The following is a 19,027-nucleotide window of genomic DNA, read 5'->3' as shown; positions in this document are numbered from 1 at the left end:
GGTCCAGCCACGGCCCTGCACTGACCACACCGCGCCCCAGGGGCAGGTGTCACAACAAACCCCAGACTGGGGTCGCCTTTAACTGTAGACGTCTCACTGTGCATCTTAGGGGAAGGAGATACCCTGTGTGTGCAAGCCCCCCACGACATCCCCCTCATTCCCTACTCCCACTCCATCCCCCTACATCATCATCCCCAAAGGCATCCAACCTAAATGATCCCCCTCACACCCACACAGCCCCACACAATCCCCACCCACACTATATCCCAACACCATCCCCCCTACACCATCCCCCACACTCCACCACAATCATACCCCTGCTCCCACAGGATCCACCCCCACACCATTTATCCCTAGCAACGACCTGGTGCAGATGCCCCCTGTGGGACATGCTCAGCCTCCCCGAGTTTCTCTGTATACCCTGATCCCATCAGAAGCCCGGGTGTCCCATAGAGTACCCAGGGGTTGCAGGGAGCTGGAAAGACAGGGAGCCCCCGACAGGGTGGGTGCAGGTGAGTGGCGCAGAGGATCCACCGTGTCCTGCCTCCGCCCACTGTCCCTCCTGGAGGGTGGCACACCCTGCACAGGATACCAGCCCCTAACCCATAGGAACCTGGGCTGACCTGGCCCCGGGCTCTGTGGGGGCTGAGTTGATTTGAGCCCCCCCCCCCAGGCCTAACACAAAGACTAATGGGATCCAGCCCCCCATGGCCCTGGCCAGCCCTGGATTCTGGCCCCGGGCTGAGCAAGCCGTCTCACAGCTGGATGTGGCCTCTTGGGCCCTGGGCGTACCCCACCGATCCAGGTCGCTGACCTAGGGCGCCCTTTGGATCCTGGGACACCCCAGGGTGGGGAGAGCAGGGGTAGGTCGGTGGGCCCCACCCATACCCACACCAGGGGGCAGGCTGCTCCAGGTGCTGAGGTACCTGGGAGCCCGAGGCCGGGGTCCAGCTGCCCTGCGGGGACCCAGCATAGGAGCCCATGAGCTGCAGGTCCAGGTCAGCTCTGCTGTCCTCAGAACCGTCTCTCAGGCTGAAACCTCAGGACACATGTCCCCACTCGGATTCCACACATTTTCCCAGTTGGGGGACTCCAGCACCCGTCCCCCCAACCCGTGTCATTCTTGCCCTCCCCTAAAGGACAGAAAGCTCTCCGTCCCTAGGGGAAGGCGTGCACCCTCGGCTCTGAGCCCATTTGCTGTAGAAAGTCATTTAAGTGTTGTGGTGCGAAAATGCACAGCCAGCCCTTTCTGTGTCTCCCAGAACACTGTGCACGGGGCTTGGAGAGACCCCCAGGGAGGAGGAGGGGGCGCCACCCAGGCCCCACCAGCCCCTGCAGGGGTGCCACCATGCACACCCAGCTGACCTCCCCATGTGACTTCCAGGGGCTGCCGGATGCCAGGTTCAGGACCTGACAGACTTTACTGGGACTCAGGCTGTGCCCCGTGGGCCAGGAGGGGCTGGGACAGAGTGACAGCCAGGAAGCCTCGGGTCATCAGTTTCTGTGCAAAGCCACCCCGATGTCTGTGCTCCCTCTGTCAAGGGGGCCGGGGCAGGCCGTGTTCCGGGGCCCCTCCTCTGCCCATCATCCCCGTGCCTGTATGCCTGGGGATCCCAGGACCGAGTCCCACATCGGCCTCCATTTGGGGAGCCTGCCTGTACTTCTGCCTATATTTCTGCCTCTGCTTCTCTGTGTATCTCTCATGGATAACTAAATAAAATATTTACATTTCAAAAAAGAAAGAACAAACACTGTAACAAGCGATGAAGAAGGGCATTATTTCATAATTAAAAAGACTCTCTATCAAGATCAAACAACTATATATTTATGCTGCCAAAATGGCAGTACCTAAATATAGAAACCAATTAACAACAAATGTACAGGAACTCACTGATAATAATACAATGACAGCAGATTTTAACACCCACTTATGGCAATGGACCAATCATCTATACAGAAAATCAACAAGGGAAAAATAGCCTTGACACACTGGACCACAGGAACTCAACAGATATAGTCTGAACATTTCTTCCTAAACCAGAATACACATTCCTTTCAATTGCACATGGGACATTCTCTAGAACAGGTCATATCATGGCCCACAAATCAGCCCTCAACAGGTACAACAGGTACAAGAAGGTTGATATCATACCCTGTACATTTTCGGACCACGACGCTATGAAACTCGAAGTCAACAGTAAGAAAAAATTTGAACAGACCAAAAATACGTGGAGATTATGAACATCCTACTAGAGAATGAATGGAGCAACCAGGAAATTAAAGAGGAAATTTAAAACAAATGAAAATGAAAACATGTTTCTCCAAACCTCTGGGATGTAGCAAAGGCAGTCGTATGAGGGAAGTACATAGCAATACAGGCCTACCTCAAGAAACAAGAAGTCTCCAATACACAGCCTAACCCTACACCTTAAGAAGCTGGAAAATGATTAGTAAACAAAGCCTAAAGCCTATAGAACAGGGGGAAAATAAAGATGAGAGCACAAATAAACAATACATAAACAACAAAGCAGTAGAATGGAATAATGAAACAAAGAGATGGTTCTTCAAAATAATTAAGAAAATAGATCAAGCCCTAGCCAGCCTTATCAACGAGAAAAGAGAAAAGACCTAAATAAATAAAATCACAAATGAGAGAAGAGAGATCACAATCAACACCAGAAAAATAAGACAATTATAAGGGAATACTATGAAAGATTATACGCTAACATACTGGGAGACCTGGAGGAAATGGACAAATGCCTAGAAATGTGCAAACGAGCAAAATTGAAATAGGAAGAAATAAAAAATGTGAACAGACCCATAACTAGCAAAGGATTTGAATCAGCAAGGCACCTTGGTGCCTCAGTGGTTGAGCATCTGCTTTGGCTCAGGTCATCATCCAGGGGTCTTGGGGAATCAAGTCCCACATCAGGCTCCCCGCATGGAGCCTCAATTTCCCTGTGTCTATACCTCTGCCTCTCTGTGTCTCTCATGAATCCATAAATAAATCCTTAAAAAAGAAAAAAGATAAAAAGATGAAAGGACCCAAATAAAATCTCAAATGAGAAAAGAGATATTACAACCAACACTAGAGAAATACAAACGATTATAAGAGAACATTATGAAAAATTATATGCCAGCAACCTAGAACCTGGAAGAAATAGATCAATTCCTGGAAATATATAACATAGCAAAAATGAAAAAGGAAGAAATAAGAAACTTGAACAATCAGATAACCAGCAAAGAAATTGAATCAGTAATCAAGGATCTCCCAACAGGAGATGCTTAGATCAATAGAACAGAATGGAAATCCGAAACAAGATACAAACCTGTAATTCTATGATCCATTAATCGACAACAAGGCAGGAAGGAATATCCAAAGCACAAAGACAGTCTCTTCAACAAACCCTAACCCTGACCCCAGGATAAGAACAAATGGTATTGGGAAAACCAGGCAGCCAAATGCAGAAGAATGAAACCACTTTCTTACACCATATATATAAAAAATAAATTCAAAATGGATGAAAGACCTAAATGTGAGACTTGAATCTTTTTTTTTTTTTTAATTTTTATTTTTTTATGATAGTCACAGAGAGAGAGAGAGAGAAAGGCAGAGACACAGGCAGAGGGAGAAGCAGGCTCCATGCACCGGGAGCCCGATGTGGGACTCGATCCCGGGTCTCCAGGATCGCGCCCCGGGCCAAAGGCAGGCGCTAAACCACTGCGCCACCCAGGGATCCCTTTTTTTTTTTTTTTTTTTTTTTAATTTTTTTTTTTTTTAAAAATACTCTACTTCTCAAAGTGTTCCAGTGCAACAACAACAAGGAAAGGCTGAAAGACTGTCACAATCCAGAGGAGCCTAAGAAAACAGGAGGACAAATGGAATGTCATATGAGGGGTGGTAACTTAGCAAAAACTAAGGAAATCTGAATAAAGTATCGTCTTTGGTTAATGCGAATATTTTAATATTGATTCATTAGCTAATATTTGTACCGTATTGATATAAGATATCAATCATTGGAGAAACTGAGTGCAAGTGCATGCAAATGCTCTGTACTATCTTCTCAATTTCCCTATAAATCTTTGTTTTTTTCCTAATAAATAAGATTTATTTTGAAAATTGACTTAAATGAATCAGGCTCCAAGTGTGAAGACATTTTAAGAATCGTTGAATTAAATTTGCCTTATTCTTAAAGAGTTCCTTTGATGGAAACAAAGTAAGAATTTTATATCAGAAGGAAAGAAAAACACTTATGAACACGTATAATGCCTCCTCAACCTGAAAAGCAGGAACAGATAATAAATAGCAAAAATCAGATAAAAATACTTCTAGTATAATAGACACCATATTGCAAGTGCATTTAAAATTAGCAATGCATAACATTTATTTCCTTGACATTTGTCTTCCAAAGAGTTCAAAGTGTTTCAGTGTCAGTTGAAACAGGGGAAGAATCTCAGAGAAGGATCCTTCACATAATAATAGGACCATTGGTAATAATGTCTCTCAGTTCTTTCCAAATCCATAAAGATGCATTTCCTGATGAGTGACTGAGCTGTGAAGAAAGAGATGAGAAACCCTCATCCCTCTGAATTACTTGTGTCAGAATATTTTAACCAGAGTACTACGGATAGTAAATTATCCTTATTAACAGGAAATACGTCTCACATTGGAATCTGAGCAATCAGATGGGCAGAGAAAAAAGGCTTTGACTGGCTCTTCATCTTTTAAAGATAAAGGAGAGCTTTTCTATGTACAAAGTCAGTTGTCAAGATAGCCTTAGGGAATGAGTCTGCAGCATCAAATCACGATGCACAGCCAGTATGCCCGCACCCCAGGTCTCCCTGATCCCAAATCCCTGGGCCTGTCCCCCAACAGACCCTGCCAAGCTGAGGTCATTTGCAATTGCTCTCTCAGGAGCTCCAGGGAAGGGGGAAAGAGCTAGATAGGATGGGAGGGGACGCAAGGAGGCCAAGAAAATGAAGGACTTTCCTCTTTAAGTTCAGGGTTCGAACAGGTCCATCCATCCCAGGCCCCTGTGAAGAAGAGGTAAAATTTACATTACTTCAGTTACAGGAAAAAAACAAAAGTTTGCAGCTTAATGTCCTAGAAAGCCCCACAATAGAATAAGAACTGAGCCCACCCCAAGGGCTGGAAGCGCCTATTAGAATGAGAACAGAGGTCAATGTCCTTGAAGGCCCCATATCAAAATGTAAACAGAACTTGAGGAATTACTCCAGCCCTTCTGGAGGTCCCTGAGACAAGTCCTAAAAACTAAGCAAAAACCCACCACGAGGTCCAAGTCCCTGCTCCTCTGTGTCGGGTGAACTTGGACGCAAACTCGAGTTTGGAAATCAACCCTTGTGTGTTTGCATCAGTGTCAGCTCCATAGTGGTTTCTCAGATTCACAATCTTGGGCACAACACCCCCATGTCCCCTCCCACCTGGGCTGAACCCCTATCCCCTCCCACCCAGGCTGACACTCAGTCACCTCCCCGCCCACAACAGCTGGGCACAGGCCCTCACACAGGTGTCACGGGCACTGGTGGGCACTCCCGCCATGCCCGGCCTCCCAGAGGAAGGAAGGAGGTTTCGGCAGTACACACTCCCATGGTGGCCCCAGGGCTCCCTGCCCAGCACGGCAGCTCGTGAGAAGTCGGGGTCTGTTTCCCTGACGCCTGCTCCTCCTCCCCAGTTTTCCCACAGGAAATGAAGGAGGAGGCCCTGGTCTCCTCCAGGGACATCACGCAGGTAGACTTGGACGTCAACAGGACGTTCGGCAGCCACACCATATTTTGGGATGGCTAGGGGGTCAGGGTGAGGCTGCTGGGCCAGGGGGATTCGGGGCCCTGAGGGAGGCCCGGGTCCTTCTGGGTAGGGAAAATGGGGCTTCTGAGGCCGGGGGAGCAATAGAAGCCAAAAACACACTGCTCCATGGTAGGATGCTGGGGATGACTCCCGTGCCCACACTCCCGATGCCTCGGGGATGAGGAAGCCAGTAGGATGGGGCCTTCAGGTGTTGCCATGGGAGCTGAACACCAAAGGGGAGAGGGACGGCCCCCTGAGAAGCAGGGGATGGGGTGGGGGACGTGGGGGGAGGAACCGGACCTGGTGGCCAGGCTGCATGGCCGCTGCTGGAGCAGGACAAACATCGATCCCATGAGGGTCAGACGGGTCAGAGTGACACCCACTCTCGATGCTTTATATTATTCTAAATTCTATGCATTTAATTTGAGACAATTTGCAATTTGAAAACATACATAGTATAATGATCCCCAGATAATGCTGCTGGTCCAGCCAGGGCAGGGGCAGGTGTCACTGCAAACCCCAGACTAGTCGCCTTTAACTGTAGACGTCTCCTTGTGCATCTTAGAGGAAGGAGATGCCCTGTGTCCGCAGGCCCCCCACGACATCCCCCTCATTCCCCACTCCCACACCATCCCCCTACATCATCATCCCCATTGGCATCCCACCTACACCATCCCCCTCAAACCCACACAGCCCCACACAATCCCCACTCACACTATACCCCAACACCATCACCCCTACACCATCCCCCACACTCCACCACCATCATAACCTTGCCCCCACACCATCCACCACCACACCATCGGCCCTCAGCAAGGACCCGGTGCAGGTGCCCCCTGTGGGACATGCTCAGCCTCCCCGGGTTTCTCTGGATACCCTGCTCCCATCAGAAGCCTGGGTGTCCCATAGAATACCCAGGGGTTACAGGGAGGAGGGAAGACAGGGAACCCCCAACAGGGTGAGTACAGGTGAGTGGTGCAGAGGACCCACTGTGCCCTGCCTCCGCCCACTGTCCCTCATTTAGCGTACACACCCTGCACAGGACACCAGCCCCTAACCCATGGGGATCTGGGCTGGCCTGGCCCTGGGCTCTGTGAGGGTTGGGGTGATTTGAGCCTCCGCCCCAGGCCCAACACAAAGACTAATGGGATCCAGCCCACATGGCCCTGGCCAGCCCTGGATTCTGGCCCTGGGCTGAGCGAGCCCTCTCACAGCTGAATGTTGACTCCTGGACCCTGGGGTAGGATGGTGGGCCCCACCCACACCCACACCAGGAGGCAGACTCCTCCAGGTGCTGGGGCGCCAGGGAGCCCGAGGCCGGGTTCCAGCTGCCCTGTTGGGACCCAGCGCAGAAGCCCATGAGCTGCAGGTCCATGTCAGCTCTGCTGTCCTCAGAACCATCTCTCAGACTGAAACCTCAGGACACACGCCCCCACCCAGAGTCCACACATGCTCCCAGGTGGGGGACTCCAGCACCCGCCCCCCAACCCATGTCATTCTTGCCCTCCCCTAAAGGACAGAAAGGTCTCCCTCCCCAGGGGAAGGCGTGCACCCTCAGCTCTGAGCCCGTTTGCTGTAGAAAGTCAATAAAGTGTTGTGGTGCGAAAATGCACAGCCAGCCCGTTTCTGTGTCTCCCAGAACACTGTTCACGGGGCATGGAGAGACCCCCAGAGAGGAGGACGGGGTACCACCTAGGCCCCACCAGCCCCTGCAGGGGCGCCGCCAGCAACACCCAGCTGACATCCCAACGTGCCTTCCACTGGACCAGATGCCGGGGTCAAGACGCAACAGACTTTACTGGGACTCAGGCTGCGCCCCGCGGGCCAGGAGGGCCTGGGACAGAGTGACAGCCAGGAAGCCTCAGGTCACCAGGGTCTGTGCAAAGCGACCCGGAGGTCTGTGCTCCCTCTGTCCAGGAGGCTGTGGCTGGCTGGGTGTGGGGCACTTCCTCCCCTCACTGCATTCCCTTGACTGTGTGCCTGGGGCAGAGAGGGCCTGCAGGGCGGTCAGCATGGCCCTAGAAGGGATGTCAGGACAGTAGGCCCTTGTGTTGTGCCCAACATTGTGAATCTGAGAAACCACTGAGGAGCCAACACCATTGCAAACTCCCAAGGATTTCTTTACAAGCTGGAGCTTGTGTCCAGGTGCACCCGACACAGCAGAGCAGGGACTTGGACCCCGAGACTAAAAGGCGTAGCAGCTTTATAGGGGCCAGTGGCCCATGGGATACGCAGAAAGTTGCACTGTCATGTCAGTTCACACGCAGGTGGCCGATTGAATTACACCTTACCCTATAGTATCCACTTGAGCTGGCCTATTACTTTGGTCAGAATCGGCGCACAGATTTGGCGGGCACAAAGCGGGGTTACATTGTTATGAGCTGATTTCTGATTAGCGTGTGTTGAGCAGCCTGACTAGGGTGGGGCAGCGCCTTAAGCAACAATCAGGTCATGTCAGGGTCATAGGGGAAGTGGCGGGTGTAGCACAAAATGGAATCAGTCCTGCTCTGTGTGCCCAGGGGTAGGAGATTTTTGTTAAATTTCCTGGGTCCCACACTTGCAGCTCATGCACCTGGGCCACCCGCACCAGGTGGACTCAGCCTGCACACCTTGTGGTGCTGGATAACTCACACCAGCATATGGAGGGCATCCTCCTCACCCTAGTGAGTAGGGGCTGGGTGAGCATGGGTCTCGGCCTGAAGGCCAGGCAGCACAGCAGACTGAAGAACCCCAGCCCCATCCCCACCCCGACTCCCACACACAGGCAGCCCCAGGGCTCCCGCCATGGGCAACCGGCTCCTCAGGAGCTCCCCCCAGAGTGGCCCGAAGGTCTGGCTCCCTGCTGGCGAGGCATCGGGGAGAATAGAAGCACCCAGGCGCCTGGCGGGACCCACTGCAGGTCATGAGAATGTGGTTGAGCCGGAATTTCCAGCTCAGCTGACCCTCCAGCTGAAAGTCATTGCACCAGCGAGCACAGGGTCGGCCAGGAGACCCCAGCTAGCTGCCCAGATCCAGCACCAGAAATGATGTTGTGCCAACCATTTCGGCATTTGGGTGACCCAGCCAGAGGATCCGATAGCTGCACATGATAGCTGCATGTGATAGACACACACACACCCCAAAACCAACAAAAGTCAGAATCCCCCCAATGTTGTCAAAAAGTAGCCGGATGATTCCATACACGATGCTGTGGTCCCCAAAAGGATACATGGAAGATGGTATAAACCACGACTGCAGAGGTGTCAGAGGTACGGAGATGTGCCTGGTGGGTTCCAACAAGAGGTGCAGAGGGGAAGGAAGCATCCTACGGAGGGGGGGGGCCCTCCTTGGAAAGGACACCAGGTCCCTGTGAAGGCTACGGAGGGTGAAATCTGTCCTCCTCCCTTTCAGCTTCTGGTTTTCCTCCTAAATGCCATTTTCCTCAATGAAAATAGCAAAAATTTATTTTATGTTTTTAAATTTCTTTTTACAGGTGTCCAATTCATATGAATTCTTTCTTCAGCAAGGGTGTCATTCAGGAAAGAAGGAGAGATAAAGATTTCCCAGACAGACAAAGTATAAAGGAGTTCATGACCACTAAACCAGTCCAGTAAGGAATTTTAAGAGGGATTCTTCTAGTGGGGGAAAAAAAGAGACCAAAAGCAACAAAGACTAGAAAGGACCAGAGAACGTCACCAGAAACACCAACTCTACCGGTAACACAAAGGCAATAAGTTCATATTTTTCAATAATCACTCTGAATGCTGATAGAAAAATTGCTCCAATCAAAAGATATAGGGTATCAGAGTAGCTTAAAAAACAGGATCCGGGATGCCTGGGTGGCTCAGGGTTTGAGCCTCTGCCTTGGACTCAGTCTGTGATCCTGGAGTCTGGGATCCAGTCCCATATTGGGCTCCTGGTGGGGAGCATGCTTTTCTCTCTGCCTAATTTTCTGCCTCTCTCTCTCTCTCACTCCCTCATAAATAAAATCGTTATTAAAAAAACAAGATCCATCTGTATGCTGCCAACAAGATGCTCACGTTAGACCTATAGACACCGGGAGATTGAAAGTCAGGGGATGGAAAACCATCTATCACGGTAATGGATACCATACGAAAGCTGGAGGACCCATACTTATATCAGACTAACTAGATTTGAAACCAAACCCTGGGGGACACCTGGTGGGTCAGTGGTTGAGCATGTGCCTTCGGCGCAGGGTGTGATCCTGGGATCCCAGGACCGAGTCCCACATCGGCCTCCCTGTGTGGAGCCTGCCTCTCCTTCTGCCTATGTTTCTGCCTCTGCTGCTCTCTGTGTCTCTCATGAATAAATAAATAAAATATTTACATTTCAAAAAAGAAAGAACAAATACTGTAAGAAGAGATGAAGAAGGGCATTATTTCATAATTAAAAAGACTATCAAGATGAAACAACTAAATATTTATGCTGCCAACATGGGGGTACCTAAATATAGAAACCAATTAACAACAAACTTACAGGAACTCACTGATAATAATACAATGACAGCGGATTTTCACACCCACTTATGGCAATGGACCGATCATCTATACAGAAAATCAACAAGGGAACAATAGCCTTGACACACTGGACCACAGGGACTCAACAGATATAGTCTGAACATTTCAACCTAAAGCAGAGTACACATTCCTTTCAAGTGCACATGGGACATTCTCCAGAACAGATCATATCATGGGCCACAAATCAGCCCTAAACAGGTACAACAGGTACAAGAAGGTTGATATAACACCCTGTACATTGTCGGACCACGACGCTATGAAACTCGAAGTCGACAGTAAGAAAAAATTTGGACAGACCAAAAATACGTTGAGTTTATGATCATCCTACTAGAGAATGGAGCAACCAGGAAATTAAAGAGGAAATTTAAAACAAACGAAAATGAAAATATGTTTCTCCAAGCCTCTTGGATGCAGCAAAGGCAGTCCTAAGAGGGAAGTACATATCAATACAGGCCTACCTCAAGAAACAAGAAGTCTCCAATACACAGCCTAACCCTACACCTTAAGGACCTGGAAAAGGAATAGAAAACAAAGCCTAAAGCTTATAGAAGAGGGGAAAAATAGAGATGAGAGCAGAAATAAACAATACAGAATCAACGAAGCAGTAGAATGGAATAACGAAACAAAGAGATGGTTCTTCAAAATAATTAATAAATTGAATCAAGCCCTAGCCAGCCTTATCAACAAGAAAAGAGAAAAGACCTAAATAAATAAAATCACAAATGAGAGAAGAGAGATCACAATCAACACCAGAAAAATAAGACAACTATAAGAGAACACCATGAAAGATTATACGCTAACAAACTGGGAGACCTGGAAGAAATGGACAAATCCCTAGAAATGTCAAACGAGGAAACCTAAATAGGAGGAAATAGAAAATGTGAACAGACATATAAAAGCAAAGGAATTGAATCAGCAAGGCACCTGGGTGCCTCAGTGGTTGAGCATCTGCTTTGGCTCAGGTCATGATCCCAGGGTCCTGGGGGATCACGTCCCACATCAGGCTCCCTGCATGGAGCCTCATTTTCCCTCTGCCTATACCTCTGCCTCCTTGTGTCTCTCATGAATACATAGATAAAATCTTTAAAAAAGAACAAAGATAAAAAAGAGAATGGTCCCAAATAAAATCACAAAGGAAAAGAGAAATAACAACCAACACTAGAGAAATACAAACGATTATAAGAGAACATTATGAAAAATTATATGCCAGCAACCAAGAACCTGGAAGAAATAGATCAATTCCTGGAAATATATGACATAGGAAAAATGAAAAAGGAAGAAATAAGAAACTTGAACAGATAACCAGCAAAGAATTTGAATCAGCATTCAAGGATCTCCCGACCGTAGATGCTTAGATCAATAGAACAGAATGGAAATCCGAAACAAGATACAAACCTGTAACTCTATGATCCATTAATCGACAACAAGGCAGGAAGGAATATCCAAAGGCACAAAGACAGTCTCTTCAACAAACCCTAACCCTGACCGCAGGATAAGAACAAATGGTGTTGGGAAAACCAGGCAGCCACATGCAGAAGAATGAAACTGGACCACTTTCTTATACGATATATATAAAAAATAAATTCAAAATGGATGAAAGACCTAAATGTGAGACCTGAAACCATACAAAGAAGAAAAGATAGGCAGCAACATCTATGACATTGGCCATTGGATCCTCTTTCTAGATATGCCTCTGAGGTGAGGGAAACAAAAGCAAAAATACTATTGGGACTTCATCAAATTGAAAAGCTTCTGCAAAGTGAAGGAAACAACCAAAGCTAAAAGGCAACATACAGGAGGAGGGGCAAGATGGCGGAAGAGTAGGGTCCCCAAGTCACCTGTACCCACCAAATTACCTAAGCAACCTTCAAATCATCCTGAAAATCTACGAATTCGGCCTGAGATTTAAAAAGAGACCAGATCGAATGCTACAGTATGAAAAGTTCGCGCATCTATCAAGGTAGGAAGATGGGGGAAAAGAAATAAAGAAACAAAGGGCATCCAAGGGGAGGGGTCCTGCGAAGAGCCAGGCTATGGCCACAGCGAGTGCCCCCCAGTCAGGAGAGCTCTGTCCCAGAGAAGCAGGAGCTGAACCAACCTTCCAGGGTGGAATTGGGCCCGCAGGGAGTCAGCACAGGACCTTGGAGGGCGGGGATGCCCTCGGGCTCCCTGGGACACTAACAGACACCTGCATTCCCAAGAGAGTCCACTGAGCTCACTAAGGGGTACACGGCACATGCATTGACCCTGGAGCAGCTCCAAGGGGCTCGGGCGGTGGCTCTGTGCTGAAGGGGCTGCACGAACCTGGGAGGGGCTTGGCGGCGGCGCCTAGGGCAGAGGAAAAGGCTCCAGGCAGAGGGGGCGGTGAGGCTCCAGGAGCAGCTCAGTGGGGCTGGGGAGGCGGTTTGGTGGAGAGGCGGCTGCACGGCTGGGAGCTCGAATCCAACAGTCCAGGCCCCGGAGGACAGGACTCCGGTACACAGCCCAGGATCTGGCCTCGCCCGAGACAGGCAGAGGCCGGGGGGCCCAGGACCGCAAGGACCCTCCTGCCCAGAGCTGAGCAGATCAGAGGCCCTGCCCCGGAGCCTCCTGGACCGTCAGACGGACTGCTCCGGAGTAACTGGGGGGGCTGAATCCAGGTTTCCAGAGCTGGCCTCTGCCACTGGGATTGTTCCTCCTGGGGCCTCACGGGGTTAACAACCCCCACTGAGCCCTGCAACAGGCAGGGGGCAGATCAGCTCCCCAAAGGGCTAACACCTGAAAATCAGCATAACAAGCCCCTCCCCCAGAAGACCAGCTAGACGGACAAGTTCCAGGGGAATTCAAGGGACTTAAAGTATACAGAATAAGAAGATACTCCCCCATGTTTTTTTTTTCATTTCTGATTGCTTCCCCCAACCTTTTCCCCCTTTCTTTCTTTTTCTTTCTCTTTTTATTCTCTTTTTTCCTTCTTCTTCTTTTTTCTCTTTCTCTTTTCTTTCCTTCTTTCTCTCCTCTATTTTTCTCCTTTTCCCAATACAACTTGTTTTTGACCACTGTGCACTGAGCAAAATGACTAGAAGGAAAACCTCACCTCAAAAGAAAGAATCAGAAACAGTCCTCTCTCCCACAGAGTTACAAAATGTGGATTACAATTCAATGTCAGAAAGCCAATTCAGAAGCACTATTATACAGCTACTGGTGGCTCTAGAAAAAAGCATAAAGGACTCAATAGACTCATGACTGCAGAATTTAGATCCAATCAGGCAGAAAGTAAAAATCAATTGAATGAGATGCAATCCAAACTAGAAGTCCTAACGACAAGGGTTAACGAGGTGGAAGAACAAGTGAGTGACATAGAAGACAAGTTGATGGCAAAGAGGGAAACTGAGGAAAAAAGAGACAGACAATTAAAAGACCAGAAAGACAGATTAAGGGAAATAAACGACAGCCTGAGGAAGAAAACCCTACGTTTAATTGGGGTTCCAGAGGGCGTCGAAATGGACAGAGGTCCAGAATATGTATTTGAACAAATCCTACCTGAAAACTTTCCTAATCTGGGAAGGGAAACAGGCATTAAGATCCAGGAAATAGAGAGATCCCCTCTAAAATAAATAAAAACCGTCCAACACCTCCACATTTAATAGTGAAGTTTGCAAATTCCAAAGATAAAGAAAAGATCCTTAAAGCAGCAAGAGACAAGAAATCCCTGACCTTTATGGGGAGGAGCATTAGGGTAACAGAAGACCTCTCCACAGCGACCTGGCAGGCAAGAAAGGGCTGGCAGGATATATTCAGGATCCTAAATGAGAAGAACATGCAACCAAGAATACTTTATCCAACAAGGATCTCATTCAAAATGGAAGGAGAGATAAAGAGCTTCCAAGACAGGCAGGAACTGAAAGAATATGTGACCTCCAAACCAGCTCTGCAAGAAATTTTAAGGGGGACTCTTAAAATTCCCCTTTAAGAAGAAGTTCAGTGGAACAATCCACAAAAACAAGGGCTGAATAGATATCATGATGACACTAAACTCATATCTGTTGATAGTAACTCTGAATGTGAACGGGCTTAATGACCCCATCAAAAGGCGCAGGGTTTCAGACTGGATAAAAAAGCAGGACCCATCTATTTGCTGTCTACAAGAGACTCATTTTAGACAGAAGGACACCTACAGCCTGAAAATAAATGTTTGGAGAACCATTTACCATTCAAATGGTCCTCAAAAGAAAGCAGGGGTAGCCATCCTTATATCAGATAAACTAAAATTTACCCCGAAGACTGTAGTGAGAGATGAAGAGGGACAGTAAATCATACTTAAAGGATCTATCCAACAAGAGGACTTAACAATCCTCAATATATTGCCCCATATGTGAGAGCTGCCAAATATTTAAAACAATTAATAACCAAAGTGAAGAAATACTTAGATAATAATACACTTATACTTGGTGACTTCAATCTAGTTCTTTCTACCCTCGATAGGTCTTCTAAGCACAACATATCCAATGAAACGAGAGCTTTAAATGATACACTGGACCAGATGGATTTCACAGAAATCTACAGAACTTTACATCCAAACTCAACTGAATACACATTCTTCTCAAGTGCACATGGAACTTTCTCCAGAATCGACCACATACTGGGGCACAAATCGGGTCTGAACCGATACCAAAAGATTGGGATTGTCCCCTGCATATACTCAGACCATAATGCCTTGAAAGTAGAACTAAGGTATCCCTGAGTGGCGCAGCAGTTTGGCGCCTGCCTTTGGCCCAGGGCGTGAATCTAGAGACCCGGGATTGAATCCCACGTCAGGCTTCCGGTGCTAGAAGCCTGCTTCTCCCTCTGCCCGTGTCTCTGCCTCTCTTTCTCTCTCACTGTGTGACTATCATAAATTAAAAAAAATAATAAAATAATGAAAAAAAGAAATTAGAACTAAATCACAACAAGATGTTTGGAAGGAGCTCAAACACGTGGAGATGAAGGATCATCCTGATAAAGACGAAAGGGTCAACCAGGAAATTAAGGAAGGATTAAAAAGATTCATGGAAACTAATGAGAAGGAACATACAACCGTTCAAAATCTTTGGGATGCAGGAAAAGCAGTCCTAAGGGGGAAATACATCACAATATGAACAGGTGCAGCCAATGTGGAAAACACTTTGGAGGGTCCTTGAGAAGTTAAAAAAAGGGGATCCCTGGGTGGTGCAGTGGTTTGGCACCTGCCTTTGGCCCATGTCGCAATCCTGGAGACCCGGCATGGAATCCCATGTCGGACTCACAGTGCATGGAGCCTACTTCTCCCTCTGCCTGTGTCTCTGCCTCTCTCTCTGTGACTATCATAAAAAATTTATAAAAGATGTTAAAAATAGAGCTACCCTACGATTCCAAAATTGCAGAGCTAGGTATTTACCCCGAGGATACAAAAGTCGTTTAGTAGTTTCAAAGAGGGACACGCAGCCCAGTGTTTGTAGCAGCATTATCAACAAGAGCCAAACTGTGGATACAGCCCAGATGTCCATCGACTGATGAATGGGCAGAGACGATGTGGTAAATATACCCACTGCGACATCACTGGGTCATCAGAAGGGATGAAATGAAGCCATTTACAATGACGTAGGAGAAGTGGAAAGGACTTATGCTAAATGAACTCAGTCAGTCAGAGAAAGACAGATACCAAATACCATACAATTGCATTCACATGTGAATTTTAAGAAACCAAACAAACTGGCAAAGGGGCAGAAGGGGGGATGACAGAAGCAAACAAAAAAAAACACACTCTTAACCACAGAGAATAAACTAATAAATACCAGAGATATGTGGGGGGGATGGGGAATCAGGGGATGGGGATAGTGGAGGGCACCTGTGACCAGTACCAGGCGTTCTATCCAAGGGTTGAATCACTATGTGGTAAACCTGAAACTATATCATACTGTGTTAGAAACAGTAATTCAAGTAAAACTTTAAAATAATAATTGGTAGTATTGATGAAATATGTGTGCACTAGAGATAAAATCAGAAAGGCAACTGAAAATCCAAATAAAGAGTCTTTAGAGCCTCAAATCCCCTCCTTAGCTCAGCTCGGGAGAATCCTGCCATGCCTATTCTGACCCCAACAGAAGCCTGGATTTTGATTCTCTGGGGAGGCCACTGACTTGGTGGAGTCAGGCTATCTTTGAACCCAAAACCTAAATAGAGTGCATAAATCTAAACTGCACAAGATACTAGGAGTCCCCGTGGAAGGCACATGCCAAGACCCAAACTCTAACCATACACAGACATAACCCTAACCCTACACTTAATCATAATGTTAACCTAACCCTTAAACAAGACCCATCACTAATCGAAAACCAAACACAAACCCCAAGACCAAAACACATTCACTGAACCTTCCTGCCAACCCTCACGCTAACTCTTAATCCTATTATGAACTCTTCACCCTGACCCCTAACTTAAATCTAACCCGAACACTAACCTCTAACCCTAACCTTAAAATAAGGTATTCAAATCCTATTCCTAACCTTAACCTGTACCCTAACCTTAACCCTCTAATACTAATCCTATCTCATACCCCAAACTGTACCCTAACCCGTACCCTAAAACCAACCCCTAACCCACTCCCTAACCCTATATCTTACCCTTTTCCAAAACCGTACCCTGACCCTGACCTGACCCTAACCTTAACCCCTATCCAAACACTAACCCTAACCCTAGCCCTAACCCCTATCCTAATCCTAACCCTCGCCCTAACCCTAAACCTAGCACTAACTTTAACTCTAACTCTTAACTCTAACCCCTAACTCTAACCCCTAACCCTAACTCACACCCTAACCCCTAACTCTAACTGCAAACCTAAGCCCAACACTAACTCTAACCATAACCCTAAACCCAACTCCAAAACTCGTGCCCTAATCCCTAAAGCCTAAACCCTAACCTAACTCTAAATCCTATCCCTACCCCTAACCCACATCCTAACTCCTAGCCACTGACCCTTACCCTTATCCCTCACCCTAATCTCTAATCCATAACCATAAGCATAATCACTAACACCTAACATCTAACCTAAGGCTAACCACCAACTGCCTCCCCTCCCCTGACCCTACCATTCATTCTACCCATTCACTTACCCTGTGGTTCAGAGGAGTCCCTTCTCATATGGACGTGGCCCCCAACAGCGCCTCCATAGTCCTCCAGGGGTTCCTGAGGAAGCCAGGCTCCTGTGAGTGCGGACATGGCCCCACGTGTTTCTGTGTCATAGTCAGTGGGTCCAGAGGACGGCGGGTCTCCTGTCACTGTGGACTATGCCTCACATCCTCTGGAAGCCTCACAGCAAGTCCTCAGGAGGCCAGGGGCTCCTGTCAGCCTAGACATGGCCTCACATCCCCCAGAAAACTCACTGTGGGTCCTGATGAAGCTGTGGGCTCCTGTCAGCATAGACCCAGCCCCATATTTCCCAAAGCCAAAGTGCAGGTCCTGAGGAGGACGGGGGTCCTGTCAGTGTTGACGTGGCCCCACATTTTCCTCAAGCCTCACCATAAGACCTGAGGAGGCTGGGGGCTCCTGTCAGCATTGACAGGGCTCCAAATCTTCCCAAAACTTCACAGTGTGTCCTGAGGAGGCCGGAGGTTCCTGTCAGGGTGCATGCGGCACCCACATCTTTCTTAAGCCTCACCAGAGGCCCTGACAAGGCTAGGGTCTTCTGTCCGCATGGACGCATATCCATATTTCCCAAAGACTAGACCAGGGGTCCTGAGGAAGTCAGCGTCCTTTTGTGTGGACATGACCACACGTACTACCAAAATGTCACTGAGGGTACTGAGGAGGCCGTGGCTCCTGTCACTCTGAATGCGGCCCCCAGCTTCCAGAAGCCTCAACTTATATCCTGAGTGGCCTGGGAGTTTCTGCCAGAGTGGACGCGGTGCCACATCTTCCTGAACCCTCCCCACGGGTCCTGAGGTGGCCCAGGGGCTCCTGTCAGCGTGGATGCGGGCCCACAATATCCTGAAGCCTCCTCGCGGGTCCTGAGGTAGCTCAGGGTTTCCTATCAGGGTGTATGCGGGCCAACATCTTCCTGAAGCCTCACCGAGGGTCCTGAGAGGACCGGTGCTCCTGTCAGCGTGAACACGGCCCAATATCCCCCTTTAGACTCCCTGCGCGTCCTGAGGAGGCTGTGGCTCATCAGGGTGGATGCGTCCCCATGTCTTCATCAGGCTTCCCCAGCACAGGCTGCCTCCTATTAGTGCAGGCAGACGAGGCCTACTGCACATGCATGCACCCTGGGTGAGGCCTGGGCTTGGGTGCCCCCTTTGCGATGCTAGGCGCTGCAGGAGGCTGTGCAGGAGGCGGCTTGCTGGTGCAGGGGGCCGCACCTGCCTCCTTCCAGGCTCCAGCTGTGGCCTGTTAGCATTGGAAACGTCTCAATGAAAAGGAGCCGAACACCCGGCTTCCCCAGAAATACTTAAGGACAAGGAATTGGAGCCCACAGACTGCAAAATGAAATGTGGACCAGACTTTAGCAAGTCCTACAAAATTCACTCAACTCCCTTCCACTGTGGGCGGGACTGCGGGCTGGTGCAGCCGCCCTGGAAACAGCGTGGAGGCTCCTCAGGAAGTTACAAATACAGACGCCCTGCGACCAGCAGGTGGAGGGCCTGGAGCTGACTCCGAAGATACAGATACAGTGAGACTCGGGGCACCTGCACCCCAATGTCCACAACAGCCAGGT

The 19,027-nt window shown here is 48.5% G+C and overlaps 1 protein-coding gene across 2 annotated transcripts in view; it reads right to left on the bottom strand.

Moving 5' to 3' along the window:
- Positions 1 to 4,644: 4,644 nt before the first annotated feature.
- The window catches only part of LOC119878447, a 94,361-nt gene continuing 79,978 nt past the window's right edge, over positions 4,645 to 19,027 (bottom strand). For both annotated transcript variants that reach the window (XR_005386919.1, XM_038589079.1), the window contains one exon: positions 4,645 to 5,034. Coding sequence is in view for 1 of the 2 variants with exons in the window: in XM_038589079.1 (XP_038445007.1) it covers positions 5,001 to 5,034 (34 nt within the window). In the remaining variant the exon portion in view is untranslated. The remainder of the gene's footprint in view (positions 5,035 to 19,027) is intronic.

The sequence above is a fragment of the Canis lupus genome, unplaced genomic scaffold (assembly GCF_011100685.1).
Source record: "Canis lupus familiaris isolate Mischka breed German Shepherd unplaced genomic scaffold, alternate assembly UU_Cfam_GSD_1.0 chrUn_S1632H1823, whole genome shotgun sequence".
In the NCBI taxonomy this organism is placed as follows: domain Eukaryota; kingdom Metazoa; phylum Chordata; class Mammalia; order Carnivora; family Canidae; genus Canis; species Canis lupus.
The sequence above is the reverse complement of the archived record's forward strand: the minus strand, read 5'-3'. Positions and strand labels throughout refer to the sequence as shown.